Source organism: Lagopus muta, chromosome 1 (genome assembly GCF_023343835.1).
Source record: "Lagopus muta isolate bLagMut1 chromosome 1, bLagMut1 primary, whole genome shotgun sequence".
Lineage (NCBI taxonomy): Eukaryota > Metazoa > Chordata > Aves > Galliformes > Phasianidae > Lagopus > Lagopus muta.
This window is the reverse complement of record NC_064433.1, coordinates 193,799,895-193,819,216: the sequence shown is the minus strand read 5'-3', so window position 1 is coordinate 193,819,216 and position 19,322 is coordinate 193,799,895. Positions and strand designations below refer to the sequence as shown.

General features: G+C 45.7%; 1 protein-coding gene across 4 annotated transcripts in view; it reads right to left on the bottom strand.

Moving 5' to 3' along the window:
* The window catches only part of GDPD5 (glycerophosphodiester phosphodiesterase domain containing 5), a 171,192-nt gene that overhangs the window by 22,146 nt on the left and 129,724 nt on the right, over positions 1–19,322 (bottom strand). For all 4 annotated transcript variants that reach the window (XM_048950432.1, XM_048950402.1, XM_048950421.1 and 1 more), the window contains exons 4-8: positions 16,556–16,649; positions 15,541–15,600; positions 13,052–13,150; positions 12,307–12,400; positions 9,238–9,383 (exon numbers count right to left, since the gene is read on the bottom strand). In XM_048950432.1, the coding sequence (XP_048806389.1) occupies positions 9,238–9,383; positions 12,307–12,400; positions 13,052–13,150; positions 15,541–15,600; positions 16,556–16,649 (493 nt within the window). The remainder of the gene's footprint in view (positions 1–9,237; positions 9,384–12,306; positions 12,401–13,051; positions 13,151–15,540; positions 15,601–16,555; positions 16,650–19,322) is intronic.

Below are 19,322 nucleotides of genomic sequence, written 5' to 3'. Positions count from 1 at the left end.
GGAGCTCAGTGCAGGCACATCATAGCCTGCAGCACTAGAAAACCAAACAGGAAATTGGTGTATGAGAGATTTGCTCAGTGTGGTCCCCACAGAAAGGACCCACAGAAAGCAATCATTCATGTGATGCCAATTCTCTATCCACAGGCTCTGTGTAGAGCTACCTTAATGGTTCTTTATTCTCCTGCTTTCCTATGCAAACAGTGATTAAGATGCCACTATGGAAAAAAAGAAAGTCTATAGATCAGGGTATAACCCCTACCATGGGGAAAAACACGACTGCAGGTCCTGTAGAAAACATTTCATTGTCACATCTCTCCATCAGTAAAGCAATCAATCATTAAAAATAAATAACAGTTGATTACTCTTAATAACAAACATTCCAACAATGAAGCAAAATTAGCCTTAGGCCTAGAAAATGTATCCCTATAGTAATCACAGATGAAGACTCAAATGTTAGTTCAAATTCATCCCTGTAAAATGGACCAGATGGCAGCAGAATTAAGCTTTGTTAAAAACAATACAGGATGAGAATGAATGCTCTGTTTTTTCTACAAAATCAGTACAGTTAAATCCAAAATGCCCATAAACTGACAGGCAGAGCAGGAAAAAAATCCAGACAGCTACAGAGAGAACCTGACAGGCTGCACTGAAACACAAGCACACCAAAATAAAGCAAGTTTGAAAAATCATTTTCTTATTTTCCAGTTCTGCTGTCAGGTTTAGTGCACTTGTCGCATCCTCTTCTTCCACTCACCCCATAAGGAACAGTAATTTCCATCAAGGGACAATAAGGATTCACAAGCCGTGATCTTTAACGGTTGCTTAGTGATTGGGAAGAGGATAACTTTAAGAACAAAGACCTAAAGGCACCGTGCAAGCAACATGCACAGTAAACTTTTATATTTAAGGCATCTGCCCAGAGAGGCTGTGATGCCCCGTCCATCCCTGGAGGTGTTGGAGGCCAGGTTGGATGGGGCCCTGGGCAGCCTGGGCTGCTGTGAGATGGGGAGGTTGGTGGCCCTGCATTGGTGGGGGGTTGGAGCTTCGTGATCCTTGAGCTCCCTTCAACCCAGGCCATTCTGTGATTCTATGATTCTATGATCTTGAAGGCACCTTCATTTTCTTATTAACTGATTGATTTAAACACTCAGGTTGACAAGCTCTGGGGCAAAATAACCCAAGCAAATACTGTTCAGAAATGGCAGCAACACAACCTTGGTACAGGTACAGAACGTCTGCACTGAATGCCTCTGGCTCAAATCACACACCAATATCAGTACATTTTTCTGTTCGTTCAACAAAATCAACACTGAGGTGCATCATCTTCTCCTAAAAAAGCTCCCAGTCAATGCCTGGCTTGTCTAGGCAGGAACCAACATCCCACCACATCCCCTCGCCCAGCCCTGCGCTGGTTCACACAAGGTCAGATGAAAAGAGCTTTTTGCAAGAGATGCACGATGCCCAGAGCTGTCACCAGGGAGCAGCAGCCCCACGAGGATCCCAACCTCAGCTCCTCAGCTTCCAGCATCTCGAGTTTCTTCTCCAAGTAGCTCAGGTTTCCTCGGGGTGAGCACTGCAAGGCGATCCACTACTCGGTGCTGGGCAGCGCTCAATATTTGCTTTCAGAGGCTGCAATGGGTTGCAAGGAAATAAAGCAGGTAGTGTTCAAACCAGAGACTGGAAACTCAAAGGCGATGCGAGACCACCAGCCCAAGCCAGGAAGGGTTGGATGCAGCACAAGTCCCAGCTCAAGAGGTGACACCAAGCTGCAACCAAACCCGTGCCCCTATAAGCAGCCTCACCAGGGATGCAAATGTGCCAGAAATAGAAAACAAAATGTGCTGAGTTGTAAATCATCTCTTGGGCAAAGGAAGACTGGAAAAGGCAGGCTGGACTGCCTCCACTAAGCAATCGATGTAAAACGCTTCACCAAGGATAGGACAAAGATGAAGGGCACTGCTGTTACCCACCTGTGCAATTAAAAGCCCACGCTGCCCGAGGAGGGCAAAGAAGCCTGGCCAGAACAGCAGTATCCCTCTGTAAAGGTGGGGAAGGGTGGCCAAAGTCTCCTCCATCAGCTAGGCTGGGGAAAAGTGAGTTTAGACAGAGCCAAGACTGCACACAGAGGTAAAAAATGAAAGCCGCATTGGAAAACAGTCTTATGGAGGTGGGATTTTAGGATTTCAGACTGTCATATAAAGACAGCAGGGATGCTCATACATCGTAGTGGCAGTGCTGTTTCAGAACACTATGCACTAAGAGATATCACTGAGCCTAACCCCAACTGAGACGAGATCCCAGTCCCAGGAGTGGAATATTTCACTCCTGCATCATCCTCAGTCCCTACACAGGTTGCAGGCCAAGCTTTGCTCGTCAGGGACAAAACTGAACCCCATCAGAGTGGGATGCAGGCGATAGATAGGAGGCACCTCTACTCCTTTCCAAGGAACTCAATCTCCCTAACGAGTTAAACAAACTCAGAGAACTCCATGCAGGTCTATGCTGGAGTTGGACTCGATGATCCTCATGGGTCCCTTCCAACTCAGGATGTTCTATGATTCTATGTTGCTATTTCAGCTGTTCCAAAAACAGATTGACACTTCAGTTCCGACCATCAAAATGCACTCTTAGGAGCTGTAACGTCATCTTAATCACAACCACTAGAAGTGAAGAGCATCACCCTGCAGAGCATCACAGATGGGAGAACATCCCAGGCTGCCCTGAACCAGCAAGCAGCACAGACATCAGCAGAGGTGTTCTCTGCAGTGCTGTGCCCCACAATGGTGTCATGTCCCATCAGTGTAAGTAACTGCATCTCCAAATGAGTCCATCATTGATGTGGAAAGCTGTCCTTGTGGTCCTTCTAACCTTTTCAGCTGATTCTAGCCTCAAGGAGACCGAATGAGCCACTCACACCAATGACACAACCCAGAAGAGTTCAACTAGAAGCCAAGAAGGCAAACTTACATCTGTCCCCTAAAATCAAATATTGCTTGTTCATAGAATCATAGGATGGCTTGGGTTGGAAGGGACCTCAAGGATCATCAAGCTCCAACCCCCAAGTTCCTCTGGTACTGGAAACAGCACCTCTCTGTACAGTGTGAGCTTGTGAATAGGGAAAATCAGAGTAACAGATGTCTGCACTGTCCCTGCCTGTGTCTGTGTCTCTCCAGGAGAGATGGAGCTGAAAACCCCAGATTCTGACTGACATGCAGAGATGTGTCTGAGGAGGACAACAGTTGGTGCAAAAGTTGCATGCTTACTGTTCTACAGCAAAACTGCAATAACTAAATAAATACATAATCCTGCTTGTGTTCCCCTCTGTCTCTGCCCACTTTATCTGATGACTTTCCTCCTTAACACAATGCCATCAAGCAAATTATATCTAAATCCCAAATCTGGGTTTGCAGCAATCCAATGCAACTAGACACAATCTGTTGATTAAGAAGTCAGCGTTGTGATGAAGGAAGCAATGACCTCCACATCTATTCCAGCCAACTATGCCAACTTCCACTGAAGGCCACAGGCAGCCCCCTGTGCAGTTTCTTAAAGCTGCTCCTCCTCTGCCCTTGGTTTGATAGCTTCAAACCCCTGCAAGAATCAGCCTGCCATTCAGATTTCTCCTGTGGGTGAAGACACAGCAAGTAATTTCTAGAAAATTGCCCAAGAATGAACTCATTTTGACTATTTCTGTGCTCAGAAGCAAATACTTTCAAAAGGAGCATTGAAGTCAAGAGCTCTGGACCTTCCTTAATGAATATTGTGAAAGTGCACAGCCAGCTGGACATCATAGACTGCTTTCCTTCTAATTAGCACTGCATCATTGCATCATTTGCATGTTAGGGAGGCTAATGATGAAGCCTGCACAGAAGCAGCAAATTTGTTCCAACCCTAATTGCAGTCACAACAAGTTTTAAGGATTTTTTTCCCGTCCATAATCATCATTTAAAAATTTGGGTTTATTTCTCCCTTCCCTGTTGTCTCCTTGTGAGCCAGTAACTGGACTCAAAGCACAAGGAGTGATGAGGGCAATACCTGAGAATTGGAGTTTTCCTTCCATGAGAAGATGTCTTTTGGATGTTCTCTTTGTGGCTGGCATCTGCCAGTACTTTTACTTTCATTATTAAGGTCCCACTATGCCACTGTGAGGCACTAACAACACTGCTTTTATTAAAAAAGCATCTTTAATCCTCAGTAATTCAAGGCATTTTACAGAGCACCTGCATCTAACATTCCTAGAAAATGCTCTACTAGACTGAAAAGAAGTGAAAAGGTGCAAAGCAATAATATTGCCTTGGAGAGCAGGGTAGAATTTTAAGCAGAAAAACCATGAGAGATTTAATGAGAAAGCATGTGAGATCTTATTTTTGGGGTATCACATGCAGAAGCCAAACCTTGATTTAATTAAAGAATGCCTTTGTATAGACTGGTTCCAGTGAATACAAGCTCCTCTCCAGGTCTGACAGAAGATGTGAGTTCTGTTTGCTGCTATAAATTGGACCTCTGGACTGGTCGCCTGGCCATATCTTTAACAGCTAGGGGTGAACAAAACGTAACAGAAAGAAGCCACCAGGTTTTCACTAGCTGAAGGCTCTCCAATAAGCCGCAGTCCCAACCAGAAGTCTTCACTACTGGTTTTATCAATAGTTGGCATTACAAGATGGCAAAACACCATCCCAGAACTGCCAGTGTATGTCAGAATCTTTACATGCTGGCACAGGCTGCCCAAGGAGGCTGTGGATGCCCCATCCCTGCAGGCATTCAAGGCCAGGCTGGATGTGGCTCTGGGCAGCCTGGGCTGCTGGTTGGCGACCTGCACACAGCAGGGCTTGGAGCTGGATGAGCATTGAGCTCCTTTGCAGCCCAGGCCGTTCTGTCATTCTATGATCTTCACCTACAGGTATGTTAAAAAAAGAAAAAGCAACAGAAACCACAACTCCACATGTATATATTGCTGGAATTCTCCTGAAAACGAAGCCACGTGCTCCCTGCCAGGGCAAAACATTCCCTTTTAACATCTCAAAAGGCAAATCATGATCACAGAAAAGACCTCCACGATCATCCAGTCCACCCGTTCACCTATCACCAATATCTCCTCACTAAGCCACATCCCTTAGTACAACATCTAAACATTTCTTGAACGCCTCGAGGGACGGTGACTCAAACACCAGCTCCACAAAGTGCTTCATCCCACTAATGGGTACTTTTCCACCCCAAACTTGTGCAAAGCCCATGAGTCAGCACTGCCAAAAACGCCCTTCTCTGCACAGTGCCCATGCGTGGCGTGGAGGCAGCTGCTGCCTGCCAAGGAGAGCTCAACAGCATGCAAGCCCCGTGTGCTCTGTGACACACAGCCAGATGTTGGGATGGTGCTGTTGCAACACGCTGAGAGCCAGCTGTCTGGGTGGGTTGCCAAAATGTTCATTTCAGTACTATTTGTAGCCTCCAGCTCTGAAATTAGGAGCCGTTCTCGTCTCTGGCATGCTGGGATTGGTTCCACAGCTTTAGCCCTGTGGGGTTTTTTGTTTATTGTTTTTATTTCTATTATTTACTTATTTTAAGAACCACCAGTACCTTTCTGGTCCCAATAACAGGAGGTGAATTTTTAGGTTCAGTGCATTTCCTAAAGCTGAAATATTGAATACCCCAAGTTCTTTGGGTTCATTTAGGCTGGAGCTTCATGATCCTTCATGATACAACCCAAGCCACTCTATGATTCTATGATTCTTTGGGTGGTTTATCTGCAATCTGTGGTCAAATGTTTCTCATAATGAATGTATACTAAGGGTAAAACCAAAAGCAAGCAGAACTCAATACCATGGAGAGCACCTTCTTCAAATCTCAAACCAAAACTCAACTTGTTTCAGCTCTAAGCACCCCACAAGGGAAAGCATCTGGGAGAAGACTTTAAAGAAGCAAACAGTGATTGAAACTCGTGCCTAGTTGGATTAAATTATTCATTTTTACTTCAGGTTTGGTCCCAGCTTTATCTCCTACTCATGTTTTGGTGTATCTTCCATGTAAATGTCACAAGGACTTAAATCTACTGGCATTGAAGACAGAATGCAACCAGATTGCTGAAAACAGAATAAAAAGGATGGAGACCAAGGGCACCTGCTTGTATTGCCATCAAGCTAGATTAACATGCAGCAGTTTCAGAGACCCCCATCTCCTGTTTTAGGGTGTCAAATGACTCTCATATCCACCAGCACAACAACCCTTCAAAGTGACAGACATCAACGTCTGGTGCCCTCAAAGCCTCTCACACTGCTGCTATTACACCAGTGCTCTCCTGGGAGTCCAGATGGAAAGAAAGACGCTGAAGAGTTAACTTTAAAAAAGCCTTTGAAAAGAAACCAATTGATTAATTGAGAGAAGGGGTTTTTAGATAGCACCCTAACAGGACAAGACATTTAGCACAATGAGAAATGGACACGACTGGATGATATTTAGGCTAGGGAAAGGAGGAATGACGCAGAAGACAGCTTCCAGAGATGAATTAAAGAGCAGAAAAGGATGACACCAAATAGGAGCATCTTTAAGGAGCATTACCACCATTACAGACTGACAGCCACTGTGGAGACAGTAGGTCACCTGTACTGCAAAGAGCTGTGCCTCATCTAGATATTGATGCCTAGATACTTCCCAATTTTTCTTCTCTTTCTGCTTAGAATGCAAGGACACACTCCTCCACCAGCATTTTAAGATAAATTATGTGAGCCACTTGGCCTCTGTTCCTCATTTTTTCCCTCCACAGAAGGAGGACAGCAGTTGAGTTGCACTCAGATGCTGCAAAGGATGCTCTCAGATATTCTACAGGAATGAGAGAAGGCAGATAGGCTGGGTGCATGCATGGATGACAGCAGGTTGTAAAGCACAGGGGAAGTTCATTGCCCTCGTATGAGGAGCAGTCCACCTCAGCATGCTGGGTGAATCAGTGTATTGGGTCATGCATCCCTCAAGAAGAACTCACACATGGATTTTTCCAAGAAAAGGCTCGATTTCACCATTTTTTTTGGTCTTAAAAACCATGCTATCACCCCAACAAATCTTTTATCTCAGGACAGCAAGCATCTTCATCTCATAGATCTGTGCTGGTTGTCATCAGAACAGCTCTAAGCTATTTGTATCTTTCTAGCATAAGAACATGGGTCATGTAAATGCAGCATTACAGACCCAATCCTGCCAGACTGGTGAAACAAGCAGCTGTTGGGCTCCACCAGAGAGCCTGCTTGTCTGCACAGCTCACAAATCACATTTGTCTTCCTTCAGGAGATCTGAAAGAAACCTTGCAGTGCTGTTTATCATCTCCAGCCCCACAGATCCAGCATCACCTCAGGATCCAAACTCCCAGGCTCTGAAGACTTTTGATCTGGGTACTGCTTAAGGGAGGATGTCTGTGTCCTACAGCCTGCTCTCCACACTCTTCTCCAGCTGTTTCCTTCTCTCCAGCTCCACTAGGCTCCATCTCTCCAAATTAAACCTACACACAATTGGGTTCTAGAGCAGAAGTGTACTAAGTAGCCGTGAGAAAACATGATCCTATCACCAGAAATGCCTTTTGGCAAGGCTTCAAAATCATGACTGTTCAAACATACTTGCCATTGCACAACCTTAGGACTTGCACTATATGTCAGATGAAGTTTTACAGACTCCAGGATATCATTAATTGGAGCAGGTTGCTCAGGAAAGTGGTGGAGTCACTGTCCCTAGAATTGTTCCAGAACTGTGGAGATGTGGCACTGAGGGACACGGTCAGTGGGCATGGTGGGGAGGTCTGGGGTTGGAACTTGGTGATCTTAGTGGTCTTTTCCAATCTTCATGTTTCTACAATTTTATATAGTGAAAGCTGGGCAAAACCAGACTTGAGTACAGACTGGGAGAGGAATACCTTGAGAGCAGCCCTGCAGAGCAGGATGTGGGGCTCCTGATGGTCAAAAAGAGTGACATGAGCCAGCAGTGCGTGGTCACAGCCCAGAAGGGCAGCAGTTTCCTGGACTGCACCAACAGAGGGGTGGCAGAGGGCAGGGAAGGGATTGTCCCCTTCTGCTCCACTCTAGTGACAGCAAGCCAGCTCATTCTATCAGGGAAATGATGAAGGGAAGAACTGTGCTGAACAGCTCTTGGTCCACAATTCTAAGATTCCCAAGTCCAACCACTGATCCCACTGTTCCTCAGTGCCTCATCTCCAGAGTTCTGGAACACCTCCAGGGATGGTGATTCCATCACTCCCCTGAGAAGCCTGTTTTCCTCTTTAGGGACAGGATCTAAAAACTCTACAGAGATAAAGACTTATAACAGATCTTTGTGGTTTCCTGCTGCGCAGGACTAAGATCTCACACAGTTCCTTCTGGCCTTCAAGGCTGGTAAAAACTCTGTGGAACAGTAAAAAGCATTTGTAATGCCCAGAACTTCATTCCATCATTCACAGAGGCAATCTAGTTAAAAGAGCAATACAAATTGAGCTGGTGTGTCAAGGGATTTCTTAAAGAAATGAATAATTAAAAAGAAAGAGAACTGAAACAAAATACTACAGGGTTGTAGTAGGCATTAATCTCTATTAGTGCTCACACTTGCACTTGGAGAAGAGCTCAAGCACACTCCAGCCTGACAAATACATTCTGACAACCTACAGAGATTTTTCTTCTTTGAATGTAAGCAAAAATGTTAGCTGGGTGTCTGAAAAAACACATTTCCAAGGCCAGTGTCTACACTGCAGTGTGCCATCTTGTTACAAGGTCAATTAACCAACTTGGTGAGATGGAGGTACATCTGTGAAACAGATCCAAAAGCACCCAGACTGTAGATTCAGACCAGTGTATCCAAATACAACAGGGCGCCATTACCGACACCAGAGCTGTGATCAAATCAAGTCCCATCTTTAGTCTGGACACATACAGAAACTCACTATGATTTCAAGGTCTACCCAGAGACAGATGACAGGAATGTTTCATCACCTTGCTCTGTCTCATGATGATCTGCAGTGAAGGATTACAGTGCAGCCATGTAGGCTCAAGCACAGCTTTTTTCTCTGTTTTTGTGGATTGCTACATATTCAAGGCATCTTGCTGTGAGTTGAGGTTAACCACTACTGGTGAAGTCTTGCAAAGGATGCAGACTCCAAACCATCTTCATATATATTCTCCAGAGAGCAACCTGGAGACCATTAGACCCAGTACTATCCCATAGGCAGGCAGAAGAGTTGGACACCACAGCACTGAATGTGAAGCTACTCACCATCGGTGCCCCACGGTGACCTATGATGGCTGGCTTTGGTCCCAGAGCCTTCTTCTCCATTATGCAAGGGGATGAGATGGTGAGGGGGACGAGGTAAAGTGCAACTACGACCGCGAGGTATGCAGTGATCATCAGCATCTGAGAAGCTGGGGGTGGAAAGAGAGAAAGATGGTGAAAATGTTGGTCAGAGTCCTCCTACTGCAGGCCAGAAGTCAAGTGACCTTCCTCCTCCTTCAGAGCAGAGGCTGCACTGCAGCCATTGCCCATAGCACAACAGCAGATGTCCCTGCTTAGGAAAAAGCATTCTATTAAATCTGCTGGATCTAGTCAAGTCGTAGAATGATGGAAGTCCTGAGTGAGGTAGCCTTGGAACTCATAAGGCAAATATTTGCAATAAATGCAAGACGGAGAAAGGAAATTTTAAAGGAAGGTCACAACAGTCCAGCTATGGTTTTGGCCACTGCTGATCTGGTTTCATGCTTTTTCAATCCAGCATCCAACAGGCTCATTGAAGTGCCAGAAAGTAACACTAGTAACTTTTCCAGCTCATAGGATCATAGAATCACAAGGTTGGAAACGACCTGCAAGATCATCTAATCCAACCATCCTCCCATCACCATTGCTACCGCAAGATACCAAACCACATCTTGTAGCTCCTCCTCCAGACAGATAATTCCTCCTCTCTCTGGAAGAGTTGTCAGTCACCCATAAAGCACTCAAGGAACTGAAGGGCTTCCCAATAAGTGAGTTCATGCTACGTCCTGCACCACAAAGGTATGGTGTCATGATGTTGTGTATTATTTGGCATCAAAACCACAATTGGTTGGGAGGTGATCCCAGCCCAATGCTCATTTACTCTATAAACATCACTGATCAGGCTTCTAGGGACTAAGCAGTTCAGATACAGAAAATAAGCTTGAAATGTGATTTGGTTAGTGGTCTGCACCTACAAGGAGAGGATGCCTCAACACATGGGTCATGGACAGTGTTAAAATGGATTGGAAAACTACACCTAGCCATGCATACAGGGCAACTGGGAAGATGCAAAGAAGAAAAAAGAAAAAAAAAATACAAGAATGAAAAATACAAGCAAAGTTCATGCTGTCAGGTTTGCAGTTGGATGGTCTGTTTGGCAGGAGGTCTCCTGGTGACCACCCAAGCTAAGCAACCAGGACAAATTTCCCACTTTGAGCAACGTGGAAGGACCAATACAACTTTCAGATGCAACCTTCGTCTTCCATTCCTCCAGTTCTTATTGACCACACCAAAGAGATCTGAACTCTCAGGGCATGTTTCTCATATTCCCCCTTGCTACTCAGTGCTTCCAGGGCTGCACTGTTTTCTATCTGACCTCAGAAACAGGCTTTGAAAACAAGATACTGTTTTTCTAAATTAATTCTGTTCAAAAAACTTCTATTCTGCAGGTCTGGAAAACAGAGCATAGGAGATTAAAGAAAGTGCCAATTTACTCAGGAAAAAAAAAAAGGCAGGTACTGAAAAGTATCAAATGCATCAAAGAAAGAACAAGAACGTACTGCTGGAGCAATGACTACAGGTACACCAGTTATTTCCAAAAGACTACTATTACTGAGTGGCATACAATTTTCCCATCGTAAGGGACTGTATGTTCTCACAGAGATTTCATTTTTTAAAAAGAAAAACTAAACTGAAGAGCAACAAGAAAGAATTTACAGTACTATAAATTCAACAATATCTGCACCAAGAAGTACATGAACTCCTCAAGGTGAGACACTTTGAACAAGTAAACTGACCCTGAAATACATCATGAAGATCCAATGACACAGAAAAGATGAGCATCTTTCCTTTTTAAAATAATAGTAATAAAAAACATCAGGAGCAGAAAAAGAAAAGGGAAACAGCTTCCTGACTTGTATTACAAATAAATTAGAATCAGAAAAAGCAACTGCAAGAGAAAAGCTGTGAATTCAGAAGGAGCCCGTGCAGACCCTGCGCTAGGCATTACCACAAATCCTCCCCCAGCTGGCAGCCTAATTACATGCTAGGACATACTTAAGAAGAACCAGGCACACTTTTCTTTGGCATATTTATACATTAAGGCAGAGCAATTCTTTCTTTGAAGGTCTCTCTGGATATCAAAATCTTTCAATCTCCAGCCACCACCTTCCTCATGCTTGGCACTCTCTTCTCGGAAGTCTTTCACAAGTGTTGCCAAATCCTTCCAGGGCTCCCATCTTGCTGCAGGTTAAATACCAATTAAAATCACTGCTCTGAGACTGGCACGGATATCTGAAGACATCCATGGACACCCTTAGGAAAAATGCAACTGAGGGTACAGAAGGAGCACATTATTTTTCAAGAAAACACAAAGCTTGGACTTGGGAGAACCCATGGCCATGAGATGCACACAATGTGTTTCAGTGGATAGGACCACAGAATCATAGAATGGGTTGAAAAGGACCACAATGACCATCTCGTTTCAAACTCCCTGCTATGTGGAGGGTTGCCAGCCATCAGGCTGGGTTATGTGTGTTTTTCACTCCTCTGTTCCCTTAGAGATCTTTGACCATGTCTCAGTGTGCGTTTTGGAAGCATCTAAGGTCAGATCCCTGCTGAGCCCTCTAATGCATCACAAGCAACAACTCCAGGAAGGCACTGAAGAGACAGGTCCACCTAGAAATGCATGTGAACAAGACCCAAGTTGCTGGGGTAAAGGCAAAGTGCTTATAAGAGAAGAACACTGTGTTAGCTGTGGAGGATGCAACTTTCTATTGCAGATTAGAGGAAGTTTAGATGCTTCTATTCACTACATCATTGAAAACAGCCCTTTCACCTCCAGCCCTGCTGTGGTTCCAACAACAAAGCATCATCCATGGGATCTGGGTGTATCCACAGCCCAGAAGCTCCCCTTCCAGCCAGGTTTTGACAGGAGAACATTCCACCTCCTTAGAACAGCTGAGCCTCCACATCCCCACGAAGGAGCACAAAGGGCTCAGTCCTGACTTCTGCTGGGAGAACCCAACCTGCAGCCCCTGCCCTCCCCACAAGTGCTCCATAAGGCAAGAGAGGAGATGCCCAACTGGTACTCACTGGCTTTCTCCATTCGTGCAAACTGCCCCGCTATCAACCACGACAAGGCTGTGACTGCTGCAAGTGCTCCTATGTGCAAGAAAGGGGCTGTGGCCTGCAGGACACAAGAACAGGAGAGAAAAAGTGATTAAACACCCCAGCATCCTCCAAGTTCATTCATCTTGTGGGCTCCATAGCGCATTTGGTGATTCCATTTCAAGTTGAATTTCACGGCATTCCTGCTTAAGGCTCCTGCCTCTGCTTTGGCCCTCTTTGCTAAACCCTACTGCTATCCTTGGCACTCAGACCACTATGAAAGGAAAGCAAGAAACCTCTAACCCCGTTCCAGTAACACATATTTGATAAAGGCCTCCTTAGATACCATGCAATTTTAGGCAAGGCTCTTGGTGCCACTGAGTCTCATCCTGTAGTCCAGTTGAGCACACTGGACTGGACATCACCATGATGCAACACCAGGAGAGAAAGTTTGAGACAGTTCCTCTGAGTCATGCTTCTGTCCTCCAGTGTCTGCTTATATCTTCAGAAAGCAGGGAAAACAGAAGCACTTCTGAGAAATATTAGTCACTTGCATGAATGCTATTTTTTTCTCCCCAGATTTGTGTATTACCAAATATTCAGCAGTAGTCAACAGTAGAACCTCTCAAGCCTTTCATAGGCGCTGAGTTCAAAGGAAGGAGCCCAAGATATGGAAGCAGAATGACTGCTTCTTCACCCACATAGGGAAGCAGGCCCATAGAGAACTTACCTGCAGTGAGATAAATACCATCTCCCATTCGTCGTCCCAGAGCTGTGCTATCGATGACATTGTCACCACGGTGGTTATCAAGGTCGTCATCAGGCCAATCTGCAGTGAACAGAGTGGAACCTTTGTATTGTTGTTATAACAGTCTCTACAGATTGGGAAATGGAGAGAAAAAAAAGCTTGTGTATGTAATAAGTGGTCTAAAACAACCAGCCTTAGGACTCAGAAGGAGAGAGGTTGGGTTTGTGTGCTGTCCCAGCATAATCTCCACTTCCCCACCATTTGGGATACAGCACAGGGCTCAGTAGGACACATCTCACAGATGGCTCAAGTCCCACTTTCTTCACACAGAGGTCAACTGTGTGGAAGGATCAGGTGATTTGCCCTGCCAACAAATAGTTGAATAGAGATTGAGTTCTGCCATGCAGCTTCAAGCAACGATCCCAGAATCTCGTGGCCCTTCTGCAATGCATTGTGGTAGGTTGGTGAGCTTCACCCACCCTGCCTCTCCATCACTTCCCTTTAGGTAAAAACCACAGATAAACCCAACAGATGGTGAAATTGCCCTCCAGTAGAGGGTGAATATATATGTATCCCCATTGCTAAGCAGTCATCTCTGAGATGGGTCAGCACAGCTTTGTCCATAGGTATGACTGCACTTGGGTTTGAAATGGAACAGCTGCATGGCCAGCATTCAAACCGTGTTCATAGAGCAGTGAAAACAGGTATTGTAGCATGAGAAGGGGCTCTAGGTGACACATTGGCTGAGCAGGATGAGACCCAGTCCATCAGCCACCTCCATCTCCAAGTAGAAGCACTCAGAAGCTTGAGTGGAGCAGTCAAAAAGGAAGGAAGTGGAGGAATTACCTCCACTTCGAAGGTAAAAAGTTCAAACCATCAAAACCTGCCATAGAAATAACTTCAGTTTAAAGATCTGACAGACTACATGTGGGCTGTCTATCAAAAAACAGTTTGTCATCCTCCGCCTCTCTGTCTGCTATCTCAGCCTCTGCTGTGCTGCATGCCTGCTGGATTCAAAGGATGCTGCTGCTGTCTTGATCTTATGTACTGTCTGCACCTGAAATCAGTCCAGGAGACAAGCTGATACTTAGCTATTAATTAGTCATCTAGGATGCCTTGGACCTCTCTAGACTGACTTCACATTTTCTTAATATCTCAGACAAACAAAAAACTCCACATGCCCAACATCTGCACATAAGGACAGGATTTATCCTCTAGTTTAGTCACCCCCAGCTCTCCATAGGAACAAGTAGCACCATTTCAATGAGAAAGCTGAAAGAAACAGTGCTGTTTGCCCATATCAGTCTTTTCATGTGCTTTAATCCATACTTGAAGGTAACTCAGGATGGTTGCAGAGAGCACAATTAACTTATTTCAGCCTCTTATCTCCCCCTTCCTAGAAAGGAGATGTGGGGAAGGGCAGAGAGAGACAGAGCAATGTGCCTGAGTGGCGGTGGGCTTTTCTTGGAAGAAGGGAGGCAGGGTGGGTTTCTGTAGGCAAGGAGAACTGACTGATCTCCAACACATTCCTCTTCAGGACTTACTCATCCAAACCCACCAACCACCTGGAGCGCATCTGAAAATACCATCTCCCCCAGTGAAGAAACATATGTTAGACTCAAGGATCAACAACTTATTTTCCAGCAGCAGTCAGACGGCCTCCTCCCCCTCTTTACGTTGCATCTTCTCACCTTGAGGAAGAACCAATTCTATCACTTCTAGAAAAAGGAAACTGAAGGGGAGGGGAGGTCTGTGCTCTGCCTTCAGGAGGCGCATTGGCACGCACAGGACTGGTCCCTTAATTACCTATTAGCAAATTGCCAGTTAAAGTATAATGCTGCCAAGCCATTTGCTTTGGCACTGTCTCTGCTACCCTTCCTCTCCCCTTCTGTACTCCAAACATCAGGTCTGCATCTTCTCTTGTATTTCACAGAAATCTTACTCAAGCTGCTTTATGTGCAAATCAAGGCCTCTTGGGACTTGAGCAAACCCCATCCTCTACAGTGTCAGTGTAAAGCTGGGGGTGCACACATTCTCCCAGGGCTTCTCCCCCAACACTGACTTCAACCACATCCCAAACAGCTTCACATCTGCTCAGCCTCTCCCACAGGGCTGGGCTCAGCACAGAGCAATGTGAGAGAGGTTCATAACAGAGCACCACACTGAGCTGAGACCAAAGTCAGGTTGCCCTCACGAAACAGCGGTTTTCACTCCAGATGTTCATCCTCTGTCAGCAGGGACCTTGAAGCAGTTCACCAAGCACAGAGCGAAGTCTTTGTTCCCAGGCTTTGATTGCCATTACTGCTAATTTGCTCAATCCTATGAGATGAGAACTCAAGCACCACCAACATGTAAAGTCTATGCTCTTCCCCCAAGCTCCAGGACAGTGAGCATCCCATGCAGCATCCACTCCCTCACCTCATGTTTAATTAAAACCCCTGCTCCCTTCCAAGCTGAGAAGAGCTGTTTACCTTGTGAAGCCAGTGTAGGTTCATTTGCTGTCCCACAGCTATGTGACATAGTGCTAGTATCTGAAAAGAAGAAAACAAGAGTCAAACAATGGCACATCATGACCTTTAAGTGTTTGCACATACAGGAATACACCACCAGCCCCAAGAAAACCAAAAAGAGCATCTCATCAGAATAGGGATGGTCAGAGAATCACAGAATGGCCTGGGTTGGAAGGAACCTCAAGGACCATGAAGCTCCAACTCCACTGCTGCAGGCAGGGCCACCAACCTCCCCATCTCACAGCAGCCCAGGCTGCCCAGGGCCCCATCCAACCTGGCCTCCAACACCTCCAGGGATGGACGGGGCATCACAGCCTCTCTGGGCAGCTGTTCCAGCACCTCACCACTCTCTCTAAACAACTTCCCCCTGACATCCAACCTCCAGCTGCCCTCCCTCAACTCCAAACCATTCCCCCTTGATCCATTTGAAAGCCAGGAATGTGGAAGAAGAGACTTTGCCCTCCAAGAGGCAGAGAGTTGAAGAGTGTGGTCTGTAGGTGCACAGTTCCTGGAAACCCTATATGGGTTCACTGCAGGGAAGCTGGACTAGATGACCTGTCCAACTTCCAGCTCAAATGATTCTGTGGGCAAGATACTGGCTTGCTGCCTGCATGGGCACCCCATTAAACATGGAACCTCATCACACTAGGGGAAAAAACTTGCTCTTGGGTTTCATTGACACACCAAAGTTGGACTTTGTCATACTAAAGGAAGCAAGAATTGCTTTTCTCCTTAAGCCAAATGCACCTCCAGTATCAGGGTGTTCATATTTGCACTGCATCATCTGAGGCTGAGGACCACACGTTTTTCACTTTCTATTTATTTCAGGCCGCTTAAAGCCATGAAAGAGAAAGAGAAAAAAAAATCACTTCTGAAAGGAAAATTGCTCAGGTTATGGGAAGAGTGAGAAATTCATGCCCTTTAAAAAGAAAATAATGCACAAACCTTGGGCAAATGCCATTTCTGTTATACTCACCAATAACACTGTAATGTACGTAAAGCCAGCAGCAGTTGTTACAAGTATTGGAATAGACCAGTCACTCCAATATCCCATTCGGTTATATAAAAACCTGAAAGATAAGTATGAAATAGAGATTAAGGAATTCAACACCATAGCAACTTCAGCACGGTGAGACAGAACTTTAGAAAATGGGCCTTTCTGCTTCCACTGTACAGATGAGAGATAGGCAGCAAAAAGCACAAACCACTCTGAAACAAAACCCCGCATCTGTGCTTTGATCCCTCATGGGAAATTAACTCTGCAAAGAGGAATCAGACAATTATGTCAAACACAGCAACAACATTACTTTGGGAAAGAAAAACCACCAATTTGACATGAGGAGGGCTTGAGTTTTCAGAAGAATATTCCCTACGAACAAGAGAAGAGTTGCCTAAGTTGTCCCATGTGTTCACAGAGTAATAAATTCAATACAGGGATCACATCAAGGACAGGGGAAGAAAACAAACGTTGCTGTGCATAACTGTGTCGTGCACTCAATGTGCAAACTCATTTGCAAGGGACAAGATGATGGAAAAAATTTGTACACATCACAGACAGTGTCTCTTATTCCAGTGGTGCGGAAAGAATGCCCAATTTAACCCAAAGGAAACACATGCAGATGTGACAGGGGAGGTTCAGGTTGGATACCAGGAAAAGGTTCTGCCCCATTGGGCAGTGGGCACGGCCCTGAGCTGCCAGAGCTCACACTGGGAAACTGATACAATATTGGGTTTGGGGGCTCTGTGGGGCCGGGGGTTTGACTTGGTGGTCCTTATGGATTCCTTCCAACTCAGGATATTTTGTGATTCTACTTTTCCTGCAAGTGTGGAGACAGAAATTGGCCTCAGGGTTTCCCAAAAGGGGTCTGGTTTGAGAAACTGCATTCTTCTGATCTTCTTCACCCAACCAAAGGGTCTGTTTGCTCAGCCTGAAGGATGCCTGTAGACTTCATGACGTAGTGAGTTCCCTTGTTCCAGTCCTGCCACACACCTTGGAACTGTAAGAGATGGACCGTTCAATGCCTCTGTGATCCAACCTTGGCAAGAAGCAGCAGCAATCATAGGCTCATCAAGGTTGGGAAAGACATCCAAGATGATCCAGTCCAACAATCCACTTACCACCAATATTTCCCCTCAGTACAACATCTAAACGTTTCTTGAACAGCTCCCAGGACAGTGACTCCACCACCTTCCTGGGCAGCCCATTCCAGTGCCTGATCACTCTTTGGGAGTGAATTAAAATAAAATAAATTTTTCCCAGTATCCAACCTGAAGCATCCTGATGCTCTGGAGGATCAGAGCAGGGACTGAAGCAAAGTTGGAAGAGTACTGAGATACAGATGACATCAGAGTAGTTACGGTTGGAAAGGACTTCTGGATCCCTCAGGGCCAACGCAGCTCCAGCAGAGATGCCCAGAACAGGGTGCCCAGCACCACAACCAGGAAGCTTCAGGAGCTCCCCAGGGAGCAGCCCTCAGCCCCACTCTGGTCCCAGTGATACCACACAGCACAGAAGTGCTGCCTGAGGTCCTAGGAGGCCTCCTGGGCTCCAGGCTGTGCTCAGGTCTCCAAGCCCCACCAGCACTGGTGCTGAGCTCTGTTCTCTCCCATCTCCCTGCAGGGACTCCCAGCCCTGGGTGAGCTCCCTGTCAGCCTCCTCCTCTCCAGGGGGAGATGTGGACGCATCAGATGTATATCCAAAGCATTTATCCCCAAGCCAACTTCTCTAGTTCTTCTACCATGGGTGTCCAACCTGTTGGCTTGGCTGGGCTGCACTGAGTGAAGAGAATCATAGACTGATTAAGGCTGGAAAAGACCTCTAGGATCACCTAGTCCAACCATCAACCCCTCTCTGCTGTGCCCACTAACCATGTCAAAAGGAACCAGAGGGATCATTATGAATCACATACAAAATATAGTTAATGTGTATGAACAACAAAACTTTTATTATATATATATATTTGTTAAAACATAAAAAAGAGGGCAACAAAAGCCTAAAACTGATGAGTTGGACAAGTATGTGTCCAGGTCATCACTCACACGTATCACACTCATCAGGTTTCCAAGCTCTATATTCCAGAGGGCAGCTTCAGCTCAGCAGCCTGGCTCTCTGCTTTGCTTTCATGGAGCCACAGTGCAACAAGAGCTTTATGAACAGGAGCGCCAGGTGAAGCAGTCCATTATTCACAGTGGCAGCACAGTAAGAGACAGTCCCCTGTGTCTGCCAGTGGGTCTCAAATGTCAAATTTGCATTTAAATAGCAATACACTTCCCAGTAAAAAAATCATGGAGGTGGACTAGAAAGTCGTTAAAGCACTTTACAGCAAAGCCACGGCAGGACACGAGATCAACCCAGTCAAGTTCCTCCTCCAGCCTAAAAGACTGTCCAGAAATGCAGAAGGAAATACAGCCCAAGGGAGCAACATCCTCCTAAACAAAGATATCTCCTCTTCTCCATCCCAGCCTCCCAGATGGAAGCTGGTATCACCAACACCATTTCTGGCTGCAAAGGCTTTTGAAAATTCTCCCTGTGCACTGCTGATAACACAACCACAGCACGTGCACACTTCCTTCTGTGCCACCCCCCACTTCCCTGGGCAGCCAGGAGGAGTAAAAGATGCTTTAAAAAAATTCCTCTTATCAGATGCTTTTGTAAGTTTGTTCTGGAACCAAAATCTCTTGCTACAGCAGGCAATGTGCTTGCAAGGCCCACAGACCCATCTCCTGTGCCAACGCTGTCTATG